This window comes from Vicia villosa, unplaced genomic scaffold (assembly GCF_029867415.1).
Source record: "Vicia villosa cultivar HV-30 ecotype Madison, WI unplaced genomic scaffold, Vvil1.0 ctg.003793F_1_1, whole genome shotgun sequence".
Lineage (NCBI taxonomy): Eukaryota > Viridiplantae > Streptophyta > Magnoliopsida > Fabales > Fabaceae > Vicia > Vicia villosa.
The window spans coordinates 37,356-54,650 of NW_026706301.1; the positions used below are offsets into that span (position 1 = coordinate 37,356).

At 39.4% G+C, this 17,295-nt stretch overlaps 2 protein-coding genes across 2 annotated transcripts; one reads left to right on the forward strand and one right to left on the reverse strand.

Moving 5' to 3' along the window:
- The first annotated feature begins 6,261 nt into the window (after positions 1 to 6,261).
- Positions 6,262 to 6,924, forward strand: LOC131641512 (uncharacterized). Its single transcript, XM_058911817.1, has one exon. The coding sequence runs from the start codon at positions 6,262 to 6,264 to the stop codon at positions 6,922 to 6,924; it is 663 nt and encodes a 220-aa protein (XP_058767800.1).
- Positions 6,925 to 11,016: 4,092 nt separating this feature from the next.
- LOC131641513 (uncharacterized) lies at positions 11,017 to 16,236 on the reverse strand. Its single transcript, XM_058911818.1, has one exon. It carries the CDS (start codon positions 16,234 to 16,236, stop codon positions 11,017 to 11,019), a length of 5,220 nt encoding a protein of 1,739 aa, XP_058767801.1.
- Between the last annotated feature and the right edge of the window lie 1,059 nt (positions 16,237 to 17,295).

A 17,295-nucleotide genomic window follows, 5' to 3' on the forward strand; every position in this document is an offset into this window, starting at 1 on the left:
ATAGTTGCTAATTTGTAGTAAATTTATTTCAAGATTTTTGGTTTTAAAAGAATGCAGTATGTTTATGTTGATAAGCCATATTTCTTTGTTGACAAATGACAAATAAATTTCATTTGCAGCTCTCTCAAATGCTTATAAAATTTTTTTGATCATATAAACTCAAAATTCAATATAATGTTAATTGATTTTTCCAATTTTAATTCCTTAACCTTTCTTATAGATGCCTACGGCATGAATGGTTGCGTCCTTGTGCCTATTGCAAGTGGAGTGGCGTTGGCATCTGCCATGGAGACCTCTTTTAATTGATGAGTCTTACTCCTTTTAGATTATAAACGAAGTTTAATGAAAAGAAATTATTTGGTCATTAGAATTCTAACTTGTGGTTTTTCCCCTGGAATGTTGAATAACAAGAATAGATTTTTTTGATGAGAAAATTAAGAAAACAAAAAGAAAAAAATCAGAAACCTTAGATTAGATTTTTTTATGATGTTGTTGGATTTGTTGCAGCTTACTGTTGGTTTAGTGACTGTATGTGTTTGTTTCATTGTGTTTTTGTTTGAAAGACACATGACAGCACACCAAAGTAAACAAAATAGATGGAAAAAGGAACAATATCTAAAGCTTATATACTCATACAGTGAGTGAATACCCTTACAATTTTTCTAGATACTTGAGATTTTTGAGTTAGCCCCATTTCTACTATTTTCCTTCTATTTTAATTTTGTTTTTAAATATATCAAATCCACTCTACAATGGAGTGGCATTGTTTATGGCTTTCACTCTGTCTGTTTCACATGCATGGCTGAGAACTTTCACGGTCAACAAAGACGTTTGTGTGCTAATAGATAAATTAAAAGCAAAATGTGTGTTTCTTTTTTAATCTTTTGAATGCAACATTTATTTACAACAAAACATTGGAGGACTCATTTTTCTTATAAGCATTTCAGAGACATGCAAATAAAGTTAATTTGTCAATGTCAATAAATATATTAGGATTTATCAACACAAATATACTGCATTTCTATTAAAATAAAAAAATTTAATATAAATTTGTTACAGATTAACTACGATTTTAGCGACCGATTAGCTACAAAATTTTATGAGTTCAAGTGTGATGTTGACCTTGACCACGTGGCATGACACATCAGCAACTTGCCACCCTGGCATTGCCACATAGCATGCCACGTCAACTTCTGTTAACGGCGTTAGATATGAGGGATCAAAAGTATGGACGGAAAATTTTATGAAGATCAATCTTTAAAGGAAATTTTTTGAGGGACTAAAATCGAAATTTGAGATAATTTAGAGGGACCAAAAATTTATTTAACCCAAAATTTAATAAATAAAATATGTGCTTTAGAAAATATATTGGTTTGAACCAGTAACCTTCTCTATTCAAAACATAATACTGAACTAGTATGTGATTTGCATTGATGAATAATATCTGGCACAAAACAAAGTTATATTAACTATATCATATATTTATTATATTTTGGGGCCCCTATAAACTTGAGGCCCTGTGTTGTAGCTCTTGTTGCATAGGCATAGGGCCGGGACTGGGTTCAGTTAACAAACGAGAGAGAAAAGGGAAAAATAAGAAATAAAATAGGATTGGTTATAACTATTATTCTTTACTTTCTCATTATGGTCTATGATTACAAATATTACACAATAACAAATAACTTCAACCTCTCTCAACAACCTAAGAGTTCGGCTTATTTATAGACTGCTAGCTATGTATGTTATGTATAATGATAACTCACATACATAAGGAGACAAATAACATAGGGTGGTGTGGAAAAGACAAGTTACCAAGATTTGCACATCTCCATATCAATATGGAGGAAGAGGAATTGAAAAGATTTGAAAGAGCCTTTATGGGGGTGGTGGAAACGGCAGGAACGAAGTATAACATACAATGAGCTCTTCATGCAGAAGTTTATTTCAATATTAAAGCCAGGCCATTGGGTGCGAATTTATGTTTACTGGAGGAACAGAGGAAGGAGAAATTAAAACTATGATTGAGGAGAATAAGGAATGGATTGAGCGTTGGTTTGTTGACATCCATCCATGGTCACCAAAGGACATTGTCAATGAACGTGTAACGTGGATGAGATGCTATGGTCTACCATGCCATGCTTGGAATCTGAAGGTTTACACATTTATTTCAAGCACGATAGGAGTTTTTGTTTGTGCAGATGAAAAAACAAAGAAACACAAAAGATTGGATGTAGCGAGATTTTTAGTTCGGACTAAATACTCTCTTTTGTTGAACGAAACCATAAACATTGAGATCAATAATCACGTTTATAGAATCAAGTTGGTGGAGGATATGCATGGCCCGAAATGTATAATCTTGAATGATGATTCCAGCATAGCAGAAGATTCGAATTTGGAGGAAGAAGCTGATGATGAGGAAGGAAGAGCGTAGAATGAAGACGAATCGGAAAGTGGGGAGGAAGCGAGTCATGAAGACAAGGAAGCCTCCTTGTCAGAGTCACCTAAAGCAGAAAGTGAAGGGAAGGATCAAGGTACGATGGAAGCGGCGGATGTGAGTATAATAGTTGACACTCTTGTAGGGAAGGAAGCTTACGCGCACGTTCAGAAGTTAAGAGCAGAAATTACAGAAAAAGGTCACAAAAAGGATTTGGAGAAGCGAGGAATTAATGGTGATGGTGATGGAGCGAAAAAAAGCAAGAAAAGTGAGTCAACGGCGACTGGAAACCTGGGGAATAGGAAGCACGGGTCTAAGAAAGAGAAAATTGGGTTGGAAAATGTGAACGAGGTGGGCCATGAAAATTCAGATGCCATCTCTTGTACTCAAGTGGGCCTTATTGGCCAAGTTAAGCTTTCTAAATCCAACAGAAAAAAGGCCCTGGTGGATGTTTACGAATCACTGAAAATTCTATATGCTCCCTCCTATTTCACCACTCTATTACAATCCCAATTTAACTCTAATCTGAATCAAACTTCCACATCAAATCATCAGTCGCAATTGCCAAGGAAGAAGGGTGTTAGAGACAATTCAAACAATTCAGGGGACTCAATCACAGATTCAGGAATGCAAATTGGTAACAGAAGAATTTTGAAGACCATAGAAAGCGTTCCAAAGAAGGTATGGAACACAATTAAGGAATTGGGGATTGATGGAGATGAAGATGAGAAGGTTTTTGAAGTTTTTATCCGTGAAATGGAGAGTAGTAGTAGAAGGGGCGTATTAAGATGGAAGGAGAAAGACATGGATTTATAATGATTATCACAACTTACAACATTCATGGGTGTGGAAATAGGTCGAAACAGAAACATATTTCGCAGGAAATTAGGAAGATCATTCCTCAAGTTCTGTTCATTCAAGAAACCAAGGTGGTAAATATGTCAGAGCACGTGATTTGGAGGCTATGGGGATCCAAAGATTGTTAATGGTCAGTAAAGGAAGCTGAAGGGAGATCAGGTGGAATCCTCACAATTTGGAGAAAGGGAAGTATATGTCCAGAATTCTCGTTTGTAAGCAAAGGATATTTAGGGATAAAGGTAGTCATTAATGATCATATACACTATTTTATCAATGTGTACTCACCTTGTAGTTTGGCTAAAAAAAGGGAGATGTGGATGGAAATAATTGAAAGGAGAAGCAACTTTGAAAATGGAGAATGAGTGGTTGGGGGAGATTACAACTCTGTCAAATGTAGAGAGGAAAGGAGAAGATCTGAAAATCATAGTAGAGGGATTGAGATGGAAGAGTTCAAAGCTTTTATTGAGCATGTTGAGCTATTAGATTTGCAGCTTATTGGTGGCATGTACACATGGATCAAACCAAATGGTAGGGCAAGGAGTAGGTTGGATCGTATTATGCTAACAGATGGATTATTTTCTAAGTGGGGTATTGTGGTTCAAGAGGTACGGAAGAGGGGCATTTCAGACCATAAACCTGTCTGGACTAAATCAAGCAAAGAGGATTGGGGGCCAAAATGCTTTAGAGTCCTTAAGTGTTGGTATGAGCATTAGGATTTTCCAAGTTTCGTTTAAAGGGAATGGAATGCAATAGTAATCAAGGGCAATCCGTGTTTCATCATGAAGGAAAGGCTGAGAATATTGCGAGGAATATTAAGATAATGGAATTACAATGTGTTTGGCATGGTGGACTTGAAGATATCAAAAATTGTGGACGATCTTAAACAAATGGAAGACAAACTTTTACTCCCAAATGCAAATTTCACAGAAGAAGATTTTGCAAGAAGAAGGACTTATCAGGAAAATTTTTGGCACAACCTTCACAAAAAGGAGAGCATCATTAACCAAATATCAAGTCACAAGTGGGCAAAAGATGGTGATAATAATACAAGGCTACTTCATATGACAATGAAGGCGAGACATATAATTATATTGGATCTGTTAAGAACTCAGCAGGGGTGGTTGGACATTCAGTCACTGAAGTTAAAGATGTGCGGTTAAAGTCTTTTATGAAGCAAAATTCAGATCACCAAACATGGTAAGACCAAGGCTACAATCTACAATCTAATACAAGCTGAATGAGCAAGCAAGTAGTTTTTGAAGGCAATGGAGACAAGAGCCCAGGGCCTGATGGCTTCAACATGGACTTTCTGAAGAATTGTTGGGAAACGGTGGGGGAGGATACTTTGTTGTTTGTTCAAGAGTTTCACAAAAAAGGTAATCTTTCAAAAGCTGTCACTGCATCTTCTGGTTTTCTAGTCTTCTGCTGATCTCAGAGGTAGACTGGCAAAATCTTATGTGGGTAAAGTCTGCGTTTCGGGTACGGAGCACAGTATCCAAACTCATTTTGAAATGGAAGGCGTATTCGGTTAAAGTTTCACCTATGGGTAGCAATTCGTGTCTGTTAGAGGAAATTGAGGAAGGTTTTATTGAAGACCTGATAGGTGTTGGAGAGGAATGGTGGAAGGGTTGGTTTTCAGAAATTAAAAAATAGGGTGTGGGAGCGGTGGAACTGAATAGGGACGTGTGGCTCAGAATTTTCGGAATTCCGCTTCACGCTTGGTGTTCTGATTTTTTCGTAGCCTTGGCTGAATGATGGGGGAGGTTCATTTCCACCGATGAATCAACTGCGAAAGGTGGGATTTTTGACGTTGCGAGAATTCTGGTAACTATGCCTATCATGTGTAAGTTACCCGATTCTATAATTTAAATTATATATTAGAGAAGATGCTTAGGGACAGTTTAGATCTTATTCCAAGGCCCCAGTGGATAGGTCGTTTGTGAGTAGTTCCTCTGATTCGGACGTAGGGTGGTTGAGTGATCATGAAGGTGTGGAGGGTAGCTTATCGGACAGCATTGAGCAGTTCTCTGATAAGCATTCCATGGACGGTATTGTTAAAGACGTTGATGGGAAGCTATTAGACTCGGGAGTTGTTAAGGAGAACGATGTTGTCTTGTTTAACGAGAGGGAGGATAAGAGGGGTGGGAACTACGAGCAGGGTTTGAATACGGATTTGGGGGTTTTTGATGATGCTCTCAATAACTTTAGAAGCAGAACTCAGTTTAACACGCAAAGGATGGTTCTGTCTAGAAGTAAGGCGCAATCTATGAGCATGAACTCTGTTGGTTACAGGGCGAAGGAGGCGGATTCAGTGCTTGAGCATTTGAAACCGAGAGTTGAGCAGTCAAAATCTGGTGTTGTAAGGGTGATTTTAGAGGGGTTCATTAACATTGGCAGTGCGGCATGTTCAGGTACGGGAGAGCAGCCAATCATGGTGGCTAAAGCGGCAGTGCCGGCTGTGTCGACACAGTCCAGGGTCTTGTGTTCGCTGGAGGGTGGGGGTGTCAACTCAATTAGGAAGAAAGTGAGATACAGACTGCTTGATGAAGTGGGTGCTGTTTCAAATAGTGGTAAGGCTGGGGGCCGGAACAATCTGCTCAACAAAAGCGGCCAGGTTCATCGTTGTGTTATGGCAATCAATTGGAGGAGTCAGACATATGTAGGAATAACGGTAGTCAATGGGAATTTCTTAAAAGGGACGTGGGGGATAAACTATGGGAGGCGATTGTGGCATTAGGGGTGGTTGATGAGAAAGGTAGGAGCAATCTTGTTAGGAGGATTGTGGATTTGGAAAAGGGGCGTGAGGTATCAATGGAAAGAAGGAAGGAGCATAATAAAGTGGGTCAATGATTATTGTTTCCTTGAACATTAGAGGGGGAGCAAATGCGCTCAAAAGAATGAGAATTAGTTTTTTGATTAACAAAGGAAATGCGGACATCTTTCTTATGCAAGAAACAAAGATCACCAATATGAATGAGGCCTATGCCAATAGTTTATGGAGACACCCGAAGATTGGTTTTTCGTTTTTTAACTCGGTGGGAAGGTCGGGTGGTTTGATTACGTTATGGAAGAAAAGTAATATGGATGTTCTCCTTAGCTTTAAGGGGGAAGGCCTTTTGGGGTTGAAAGTAAGTTGGAAGGAGGATCTTTATTACGTTGTGAATGTTTATTCTTCTTGTGATTTGATTAAGAAGAAGGCTTTGTGGGACAAATTATTAGACTTGATGAAAATTTACACCGACGGGGAATGGATCATTGGAGGAGATTTTAATGCGATCAAGAATGGTAGAGAAAGAAAAGGGAGACCGGCAGGGAGTTACAAGAAGGAGACGGATCTTTTTGCGGAGTCCATTCTTAAGAGTGCTTTGGTTGACACCTCGTGTAAAGGGAAGAAATTTTCGTGGTATAGTGGAGATGGTAAGTCTATGAGTAGGATTGATCGTTTTTTATTATCCAACATTGTGGTGAATCGGTGGGAGGTTGTTGGTCAAATGATTGGTGATAGAGACATTTCGGACCATTGTCCCATTTGGATTATGAAGGACAAATATAATTGGGGGCCGAAACCGTTCAAGTTCAACAACGAGTGGTTTTCTTTTGACTCTTTTATTCCTTTCGTGGAAAGGGAGTGAAAGTCTTTGAAGGTTGAAGGAAGAGGCGATTTCATTTTGAAAGAAAAGCTTAGACTTTTAAAAGATAAGCTCAAAAAATGGAATAAGAAAGTTTTCGGTAAGATCGATTTGGATATTGAGAAAGGAGTACACGAGATTAATCAAGGTGATGAAAGGTTAGCTTCTTTCCCTAATGCTAATTCTTTTTATTCCTTAGAAGAGAATGTGGGCTAGAAAAGAGGCGAGTAGTTGCTTTTGGCGGAATTTGAGGATTAAAGAGAACATGCTTCTTCAAAAATCTAGTTTGAAATGGCTTAAAGAGGGTGATTCTAATAGTGATTTTTTCCATAAAGTGATGAAGAGTAGAAGAAGACATAATCATATCGGTCCGATTCTTGCATCGGGAGTTATGGTGGAGTCGGTGGAGGAGGTTAGGGAGGAGGTTTTCAAGCACTTTGGGAATAAGTTCATTGAAACGGAGGAGGTTAGACCGGTTTTAGATGGCATTTCCTTCAATTTTATTAGTAGGGAGGAGGCGAGGGATATTGAGAAACCTTTTCTTGAATGTGAGATTAAGGAGGCGGTGTGGGAGTGCGGTGACACAAAGAGTCCGGGGCCGGATGGATACTCTTTCCTTTTTATTAAGAAGTGTTAGAACTTTATTAAAGAAGCTTTCATCAATTTCTTTAATTGTTTCTTTCATGGGAGACCCATTACTAAGGTAATCACCTCTTCGTTTTTAACTTTAATTCCGAAGTCAAATAATCCTATCGGATTAGATGATTATAGGCCCATTTGCTTAGTAGGTTGCATTTACAAAGTGGTGGCGAAGCTTTTGGCGGGGAGATTAAAAGGGGTGCTAAATTCAATTATATCTCCATGTCAAAGTGCTTTTGTTCCCGGTAGGCATTTGTTGGATGGTGTGGTGGTGGATAATGAGGTTGTGGATTATGCGAGAAAGGAAGGAAAAGAGTGCATTTTATTCAAAGTGGATATTGAAAAATCCTATGACAAGGTGAGTTGGAGTTTTTTGAGATACATGTTAATTAGTATGGGATTCGGTGATAAGTAGTTGAAATGGATGGAATTACTCGTGTTTAATAATAATATGTCCATCTTAGTGAATGGTTGTCCAACGAAGGAGTTTGTGGTGAATAGAGGTTTAAGACAAGGAGACCCCCTCTCTCCTTTTCTCTGTGTTAGTGGCAGAGGGATTGTCGGGGCTCGTTAAAAAATCTATCGAGGTGGGGGATTTTCAAAGTTTCACTATTAATGGTTCTTGTTCGGTGGATATGCTTCAATCTGCGGATGGCACTCTAATTGTTGGTGAGAGCAATTGGAAGCATGTGTGGGCTTTGAGAGCGGTGCTTCGGGCTTTTGAGTTAGTGTCGAGTCTTGGAATTAACTACCATAAAAGTAAGTTGATAGGTATTAATTCTAATCATCATTTTTTGGAGGCGGTTTCTTATTTCTTTTCTTGCAAATTGGATGATAGCAACTTTTATTTTCTTGGTATTCCCAATGGGTTTAACCCGAGGAAAGAAGCTACTTGGAATCCTCTTTTGGCTAAGTTAAAGAATCGTTTGGAAGGGTGGACAAATCGTTTCTTAAAATTGGGTGGTAGGATTACTCTTTTAAAGTCCGTGTTAAGTTCATTGGCCATTTTCACTTTATCGTTTTACAAAATTCCGAGAAAGGTGGCAATGAAGATCATTAGTATTCAAAGCAAATTTTTATGGGGAGGTGTAGAGGAAAGAAGAAGAATTCATTGGGTTAAGTGGGAGGATGTCACTTTACCTATGCATAAAGGGGGGTTAGGCGTGAAAAACATAAATTTGTTTAATTTGCCTCTTCTTAACAAGTGGAGATGGCGGATTATTCAAGGACAAGATTCGTCGTGGTTTAAAGTTTTGAACACGCGGTATGGAGATGTATCATCCAAAATGTTCGGGGGAGGAGGAGTTAATAATATTGCTTCAAAATGTTCGTTTTGGTGGAAGGATGTGTTAAAAATTATTTCTTCTTCTTCTCTTGATCCTATTGTTGATTTTTGTAGGTTTTCCGTTCATAATGGATTTTCTACCCCTTTTTGGGAGGCTAGGTGGTTGAATGATATTTCTTTGAAAGAGTTGTTCCCGGAGTTATATGACATTTCTTGGTTAAAGTTTGTTTCGGTGGCGGCCATGGGAGGATGGAAGGATGGAGTGTGGAAATGGGGATATTTCGGATTGTCCGTGTTAGAAGTGGGAGATTTTTGTTTGGAGGAGGTGTATGCGGATTTTATATGGAGGATGGAGGGGTTTAGAGGTTGGAAGGAGGGAAAGGATTCCGTTGTGTGGAGCTACTCCGAGGTGAAGGTATTTACGGTAGCATCTTGTTACAATTTCTATAACAATCTTCGTATTCATCATGGTCCCTCAAATAGAAATGATGAAGCTTTTGGGTTGTTGTGGAAATTGGAAGTTCCGTTCAAAATCAAGGCTTTCGGTTGGAGACTATTCCTTAATAGGCTTTCGGTGAAAGAGTTGTTTAAGATCCGAGGTATTTCTATCCTTTTGGATGATTTAAAGTGCTTGTTTTGTGGATATTGTTTGGAATCTAGTAGTCATTTATTTTTTAGTTGCTTGGTGGTGAAAAATATTTGGAGTGAGATAGCTAATTGGGTTGGTAAAGGGGATAGGGTAGATGTTGAGTGTTTGTCGAATTTTATGGATTGGAACTTGTTTTTTCTTAGCAAAAAAGTGAAAGATAGGAAGTTGGGAGTTGTATGGCTTGCTACCACTTGGATTATTTGGTCGGTTAGGAATGGAGCTTGTTTTCGAAATGATGCTTGGAATGTGAATAATACCGTTTGAAATATTAAGCACTTGGTGTGGAGGTGTTATTTTTGTGGGAAAATTACACACCCCAATTACTCTTTCTACGAGTTTTGCATAGATCTTTTGCACTTTTTGTCGTAGTTGTAATTGATTTGTAATCTTCGCTTTTGTCGGGTTATCCCGTTTCTATGTGTAAACAGGTTGTAGAACCCTTAGTTCTACCGTTATTAATATATCTTGCTTAAAAAAAAAAACTCTTCAAATTATATAGGGCTACTTTTTATGGTAAAACCCTGCAACAGTTGCAAGTTGCAACGTGCAACATTTTTTCAGACCATAGTTTTTCTCTCTTTTTTTTATATTAATCAAGGTAGTGTTGCAAATATCAAAACACAAAACTTTTCAATTTATAAAGTTGAGTTACTCTTGTGCCCCACTCTATCTACGAAAATATATAATGCCATGTTGATATTGCAAACATGATATATTTTAACATGCAGTTATGCATACAAACTTTAATTGGAAGCTCTTTAAAAAGCTCATATGAAAGAAAAGAGAGCAAACGTGAGGAAGGGTAACTCGCCTGCAAAACAAAAATGAGAAGGGATTCTACATTGGTAGAAGTTGCCGGCAAGTCATCCTTGGCTCAGATTCACTCTCTCTGCCTATCCATGCAAGACATTTGAGCAAATCAACAACATCAATGAACTTAACCTATTATCTTCTAAACTCAAATCTGTATCATATACCATTCATTTGGCCATGTATTTATAGTCACAAAATTAAAGTCAAAATGTTATATTTCAATTTCTCAAATGAACATTGACACCTTTTACCAATGTGTCAGTCTTTGACTCTTCTTATCCAAATCTTTTATTGGTGTACATAAAGAATCAAATTTTATTTAGCTACAGGAAAAAATATAGTTGACAATTGGTTTGTTCTCATGCCAAAAACTCATGTTGATTGATTAATATTTACTTGTTGTGGGAATAGAATATAACACGGGGCATTAAAGCAGCTAGAAACTCGTAGCAGTGGTTACCCATATGTTTTTGTTATGGCATTGTCTGATAGGAAGAGATATGCAACTATACCAAACTAGGGTTTGCTAATGGAGGATAAACTCAAAATGCATAAGAACAATAAAAGAGATGAATAATTTCTTCTTTTTTTCCTTCTCAACACAAGGAAGCTTAAATACAAGTTTTAACCCTAATGGGTCACTTAAAGGGCCAGGCCCAAAACAACCATAACATAAAGAGTCCACAATAATAACTACTAAAATTAAATATTATTTAGTGTAAAAATCCTTCAGCCATATGGGCTGCTTCTTGCTGCGAGTGGGCCTGTTAACATTACTCTCTGGCCCAAAGACAACCTTGTCCTCAAGGTTAGTGTTGTTGGTGGTTGACCCGAAGGACTTGGCCCAAGTATGAGGCCCATTTCGTTGCTGAACTAGGGTTTTGGGAAGTGATGATAAGTTGGAAACAGCTGGAGCGGCGCCTTGGGAACCCAAAAGTGGATCACGTGGTTGAGTTGAAAACTGTGGGTCCTGGGAAGTAATGGTTACAGCTGGAAACGTGTTGGGACAGACCAAATCACGTGAAGGGTCAGTGGGAACCGATGGTGAGGATGTGGAGAGTGGGTTTGGTTGGGTTACGGACGGCTCAGATTGATCCTTGCAAGATCCGTTGGAGATAAGATGTGGGGAAGTGGTTTTCAAAGTACAAGAGTGGGGAGGCGTGTAAGTCTTTAGCAAATCTCCCTTATCTTCGAGTTCTCTCTCCATTTGAGATTCATTTATCTCCTTTTGCTTCTGAGTTTTCTCTGTACTCTCTTCTTCAGTCAACTTGTTCCCTTCTTGCGACCCTTTTGCAATCGTATTCTCTTCCCCTGAAAACACCTCTTCGTCTTCGGCGTCCTCAGTCTGAGATAGTGAAGCGGGACCATAGAACGCACGGAGTTGTGAAACATGAATAACTGGGTGGATTTTGGCGTCTGGTGGAAGATCCAGATGGTAAGCGACCTTGCCAATTCTGCGCAGTATCTTGAAAGGGCCATAGAAGCGAGGTGAAAGTTTCTGAGAAGTACGACGTTGCACGGAACCTTGCCGGTAAGGTTGAAGACGGAGCAAAACTAAAGCGCCTTCCTCAAAGTTACAGTCTTTTCTTTTTTTATTACTTTGAGTTTCCATTTTCTGTCTGCTTAATTTGAGATTGTGTTGAAGGTTTTCTAAAATTGCTTGTCTGTTTTGTAGAGATTCTTCCAACGAGGGAATGCTTGTAGACCCATGGTCGTAGTCGGAGAAAGACGGAGGGGTTCGTCCGTAAGGGGCTTCAAAGGGTGACATGTTGATGGAGGAGTGATGTGATGTATTGTGCCAGAACTCCGCGAGATGTAAGTAACGAAACCACTTCTTTGGGTTCTCACTGGTAAAACACCGTAAGTAAGTTTCCAAACAACGATTAACCACTTCGGTTTGGCCGTCTGTTACAGGGTGGTAAGCCGAACTGTATCTCAAGGTGGTTCCCTGGGAGCGGAAAAGTTCTTTCCAAAAGGTGCTGAGAAATATCGGATCGCGATCGGATACGATGGATGAAGGCATACCGTGAAGGCGGCAGATCTCGATGGAGAAACGCAAGGCGAGGTCTTTGGCAGAAAACTTTGTTGGCAACGCAATGAAGTGACAGAACTTGGTTAGCCTATCGCAGACAACCCAGATGACGGTGTGTCCAAAAGAGTTTGGAAGGTGAGTAATGAAATCCATGCTTAACTCGTCCCAGACCATCTTTGGAATGTTTAATGGTTGGAGTAGTCCCTGTTTTCGGGATGTCATGTATTTGTTCTTTTGACACACCTGACATGTCTTAATGAAATCTTTAATATCTCTGTAGAGTCCAGGCCAAAGGAATGAAGCAGACAGGCGCGCCAGACATGGTTTGACGCTTGAATGACCGGCAATAGGGGTGTCATGGAACTCTTTGAGGATGGAAGTTCGCAAGTCTGCGGATGCAGGTATGAATATGCGACCTTTGTAGTAGACTAGATCGTTATGTATGTGAAAAGTCTGATGCATAGAGCTGTCTTGTTTAATCTTCTCTATGAGACTCTTCCCTTCTTGGCTGGTTTTGTAATAAGCTTTCAACTGTGTTACGAGGTGCGGTACCGGAGAGGAGACAAAGAGTAGGATTGCTTCGGCTTCAGTGTGTTTTCGACTGAGAGCATCAGCCACCAGATTCGCCTTCCCAGGTTTGTAAAATATGTCAAATTGAAAACCCTGTAGTTTAGCCGCCCATTTTTGTTGTTCGGGTGTTTGAATTGTTTGCACTAATAGGTTCTTTAGACTTTTCTGGTCTGTATAAATGTGAAAATGTCGCCCGATTAAATATTGTCTCCATTTTTTTACAGCCTCAGTGATTGCATACATCTCCCGTACATACACACTGGAAGTTTGAAGGAGATTACACAGTTTCTTGCTGAAGAAGGCCAAGGGATGTCCTTGCTGAGAAAGAACCGCGCCAACTGCTACTGCTGAAGCATCCGTTTCAAGGACAAAGGTCTGTGAGAAGTGCGGAAGATGCAAGACAGGAGCCTCCGTCATTTTTGATTTTAATGTTGTAAAAGCTTCATCTGCTGTATCATTCCAATGTAATTTAGTGGACTGTAATAAATCGGTGAGGGGAGCGGCGAGTGTGGCGTAGTGACGGATAAATCGTCGATAAAAGCCGGTGAGACCTAAAAAACCCCTGAGAGACGTGAGAGATCGTGGTCGTTGCCAGTCCAGCATTGCTTGAATTTTGGTAGGATCTGGGGTTACACCTTCACCAGAGATAATATGACCTAAATTATCCACTTTAGGAACAGCAAACGTACATTTTGAAAGCTTAGCATAAAACTGGTTAGAACAAAGTAAGTTGAGAATTAATTTTAAGTGATAAACATGATCAGATAAACAAGTACTATAGATCAAAATGTCATCGAAAAAAACTAAGACAAACCGTCGTAAGTATGGGCGAAGCAAATCATTCATCGCTGATTGAAACGAACTAGGAGCATTAGTTAGGCCAAATGGCATAACCAAGAACTCATAGTGTCCATCGAATGTCCTGAATGCTGTTTTGTGAGTATCCTCTTTAGCAACCCTGATTTGGTGATATCCAGATCGAAGATCGATCTTAGAAAAAATAGTTGCAGATCCCAACTCATCAAATAGTTCTTCTATTGTTGGAATAGGAAAACGATCCCGAACTGTAACCGCATTTAAGGCTCTATAGTCAACACAAAAACGCCAAGACCCGTCCTTCTTTCTAACGAGTAGAACTGGTGAGGAATAAGGACTATTGCTGGGTTTAATGATTCCTTCATGAAGCATATCATGGATTATAGTAGTCATAGCTTCTTTTTGAGAGTGCGGATATCTATAGGGCTTGACATTGATTGGGGCAGTGTTAGGTAGGAGAGGAATGCGGTGATCATGTTGTCTTGGTTGTGGCAAACCACGGGGGGTTTGAAAAACAGAGGGAAAAGACTGCAGGATTTTGATGATTTGTTTAGGGATTGTGGTAGGTAGTGAGGAAAGGGGGTTTGGTTTGCATGGGTTGGAATTTGCATCTTGGGATGATGAGATAGGTTGATATAAGAGTAAGTGGAGGGAAGCAATGGAGTCGGTGTGAAGGAGATGGCACAACTGGTTGTACGTAGAGGGAGTGGGAAGTATTTTTGGGTCCCCGGTGATGGTAATGTCATGATTTTGGTAGGAGAAGGAGATTTTGGGTATAGAGAAATCAGCCATGAGAGGGCCAAGGGTTCTTAGCCATTCCATGCCAAGAACGACATCCGCACCTTCGATGGGGAGAAGATGAAAAGGGATAGTAAACGATGTGTCTTGGAGTGTTATAGGGACTTTTGGGCATAATCCTGAGCAAAATAACTTAGAGCCATTACCCACCATTACAGCAAAGTTGGGAATTGGGGTAGTAGGTAATTTCAAGTGCTGTGCGATCCTAGGCTGTAAGATGTTATGTGTACTACCGGTGTCGATCAAGACGGTAACTGCCAATCCGTTAATAAGCCCATTAAATTTCAAAGTTTTGGGGGAAAAATGTCCGTTAACAGCCTGAGGTGACAATTGAAAATAAGTCTCATCCGAATTGATAACTTGAGCAGAATCTAGTGTCTGGTCTTGAATAGGCTCCATAGTAGGGAGGGATTCTGAATCGTCATCATCCACTAGTAACAATAAAAATTTTCCCACTGAGCAACGATGGCCTGGAATGAACTTCTCATCGCAATTAAAGCAGAGCCCTTGGGCTCGACGTTCCTGAATCTGTGCACTGGAGAGACGTTTAATGGGAAGTCTGGGTGGGGGGTTCAATGGGACCGGTTTTGGGTTTGTTGGGTAAGGTGAGAAACTTGGTTGGACTTGGCTAGGACGGTTGAATGTGTTGGAAAAGGTTTTTGGAAATTTTGGTTTGGCTTCAAGAATTTTAGATTCAATAAGCTTAGCAAGACCAATTGCTTGGGAGATGGTAGTAGGTTTATGAAGGGCAATTTCATTCTGAATGTCTGGCAGCAATCCAGAAATAAAACAATTAATAATGGCTTCGGATGACAAGCCTACAACCTGGTTGCCCAATTTTTCAAAGGTAGCTTGATATTCTACAACTGAACCAGTTTGTTTTAGCTTGAATAACTCAGCCTGATGATTAGTGTAGGTGGATGGTCCGAAACGGAGTTCCAACGCCCTAGTGAAGGAAAACCAGTCCGTTAATTCCTGATTTTTGTACATCCATTTGAACCAACTTAGTGCTTCACCTTTCATATAAAAGGACATCATGCCCAATCTGTTTTCGGGAGGTAATTGATAAAAATTAAAGTATTGGTCCGCTTGAAAGAGCCATTTGAGTGGGTTTGAACCATCGAACATAGATAATTCTAATTTGGGGGTACGAAAGGGTGGTAAAGGTGTTAAATTGGGAATGGGGTTGTATGGAATTTGTGGTGTGAAGGGAAAAGGTTGAGTGTGTGGGGGGGCTGTAAAGGCTGAAGTAAAAATTGGGTAAGGAGTGAAGGGCAAGGGTGTTTGGGTGGAAGGGCGTAGGGTAGATGTGGCTGAGGCAGAATGTCGTTGTGGGGTGTTGGTAGGGGTGAGGATAGTGGGAATGGGTGGTGTAACAACAGAACTAGAGGGTTGGGGTTGGAAAATACCTGAAGATCCGGCTGGTGTGCTGGCAGCAGCAGCAGTTGCTGGCTGCTTCTCCTTGAGGAGCTTGCTGAGCGCAGACATGATTGACTCATAGCGTGAGTCTGAGAGCTGGCGGTCGTTTTCCAGCCGAGTGGTGAGTTGACCCAGATTCTGCTGGGTTTGTTGTAGATCTGAGTGGACTATATGAAATCTTTCATCAAGTTGTTGTTGGGTTTCCTGCATGGCAGAATCCAAACGCAGAGCGGCTGTATTGACAGCTTGTTCAAGGATCTCATTGGGGGCAGGTTGGGTAGGTTTAGGAGGCATGGAACAAAATGAAAGCACCAAAAATGATAGGAAGAGATATGCAACTATACCAAACTAGGGTTTGCTAATGGAGGATAAACTCAAAATGCATAAGAACAATAAAAGAGATGAATAATTTCTTCTTTTTTTCCTTCTCAACACAAGGAAGCTTAAATACAAGTTTTAACCCTAATGGGTCACTTAAAGGGCCAGGCCCAAAACAACCATAACATAAAGAGTCCACAATAATAACTACTAAAATTAAATATTATTTAGTGTAAAAAATCCTTCAGCCATATGGGCTGCTTCTTGCTGCGAGTGGGCCTGTTAACATTGTCAATGTGAATTTGTTCTAACGAAATATAGCTTATCAGAAGATCGTATCCCATAAGATTTTGACTTATTACTTAATGCATTCAATAAGAATACTAGCTAAAAAGCATACGTGTTGTTGATTTTAACTCATTATCTGTAACTTATATTGTACTCTTTTCCCATTATATAGATGTAGTTCTAGTATGGTCCATTTTAAAAAATTTATAGAAAAATGTAATTTTGACATAGATATAAATAGTCTTTTGGTCCATGTAAATTTGTGTGTTTTTTATTTTTTTTCTTTGCATCTTATTTTTCTTAGAAATGATCCCTATATGTTAAAATCTTTTTGGTTTTAGTTCCTAAAATAAAAAACCGCAGGAAAATCCGCAAGAAACCTGCTGAATTTCCTACGGATTTAAACTTTAGGGACTAAAACCAAAAAGATTTTAACATTCAAGGATCATTTACAACAAAAATAAGATACAGGGACGAAAACAAAAATACGCCAACTTTTTTTTTTAAAAAACAATTGAATTAAGAAATCACACTAGGGGTGCAACCCTTACACCGAATTACAAGGTCGAAAAACAATCTAGCGGTAACTTGTACCATGCATAAAAGCTAGAGAAAGAAGAGGTCAAACTTAATCTAGCTAACCAACTCCAAGAGAAAAACATAACATTATAAACCACCAATTCAAAACTAAAAGAAGCTTGCTCGAAAATAATAGAATTGCGCATGATCTAAATGCTCCAAATTAAG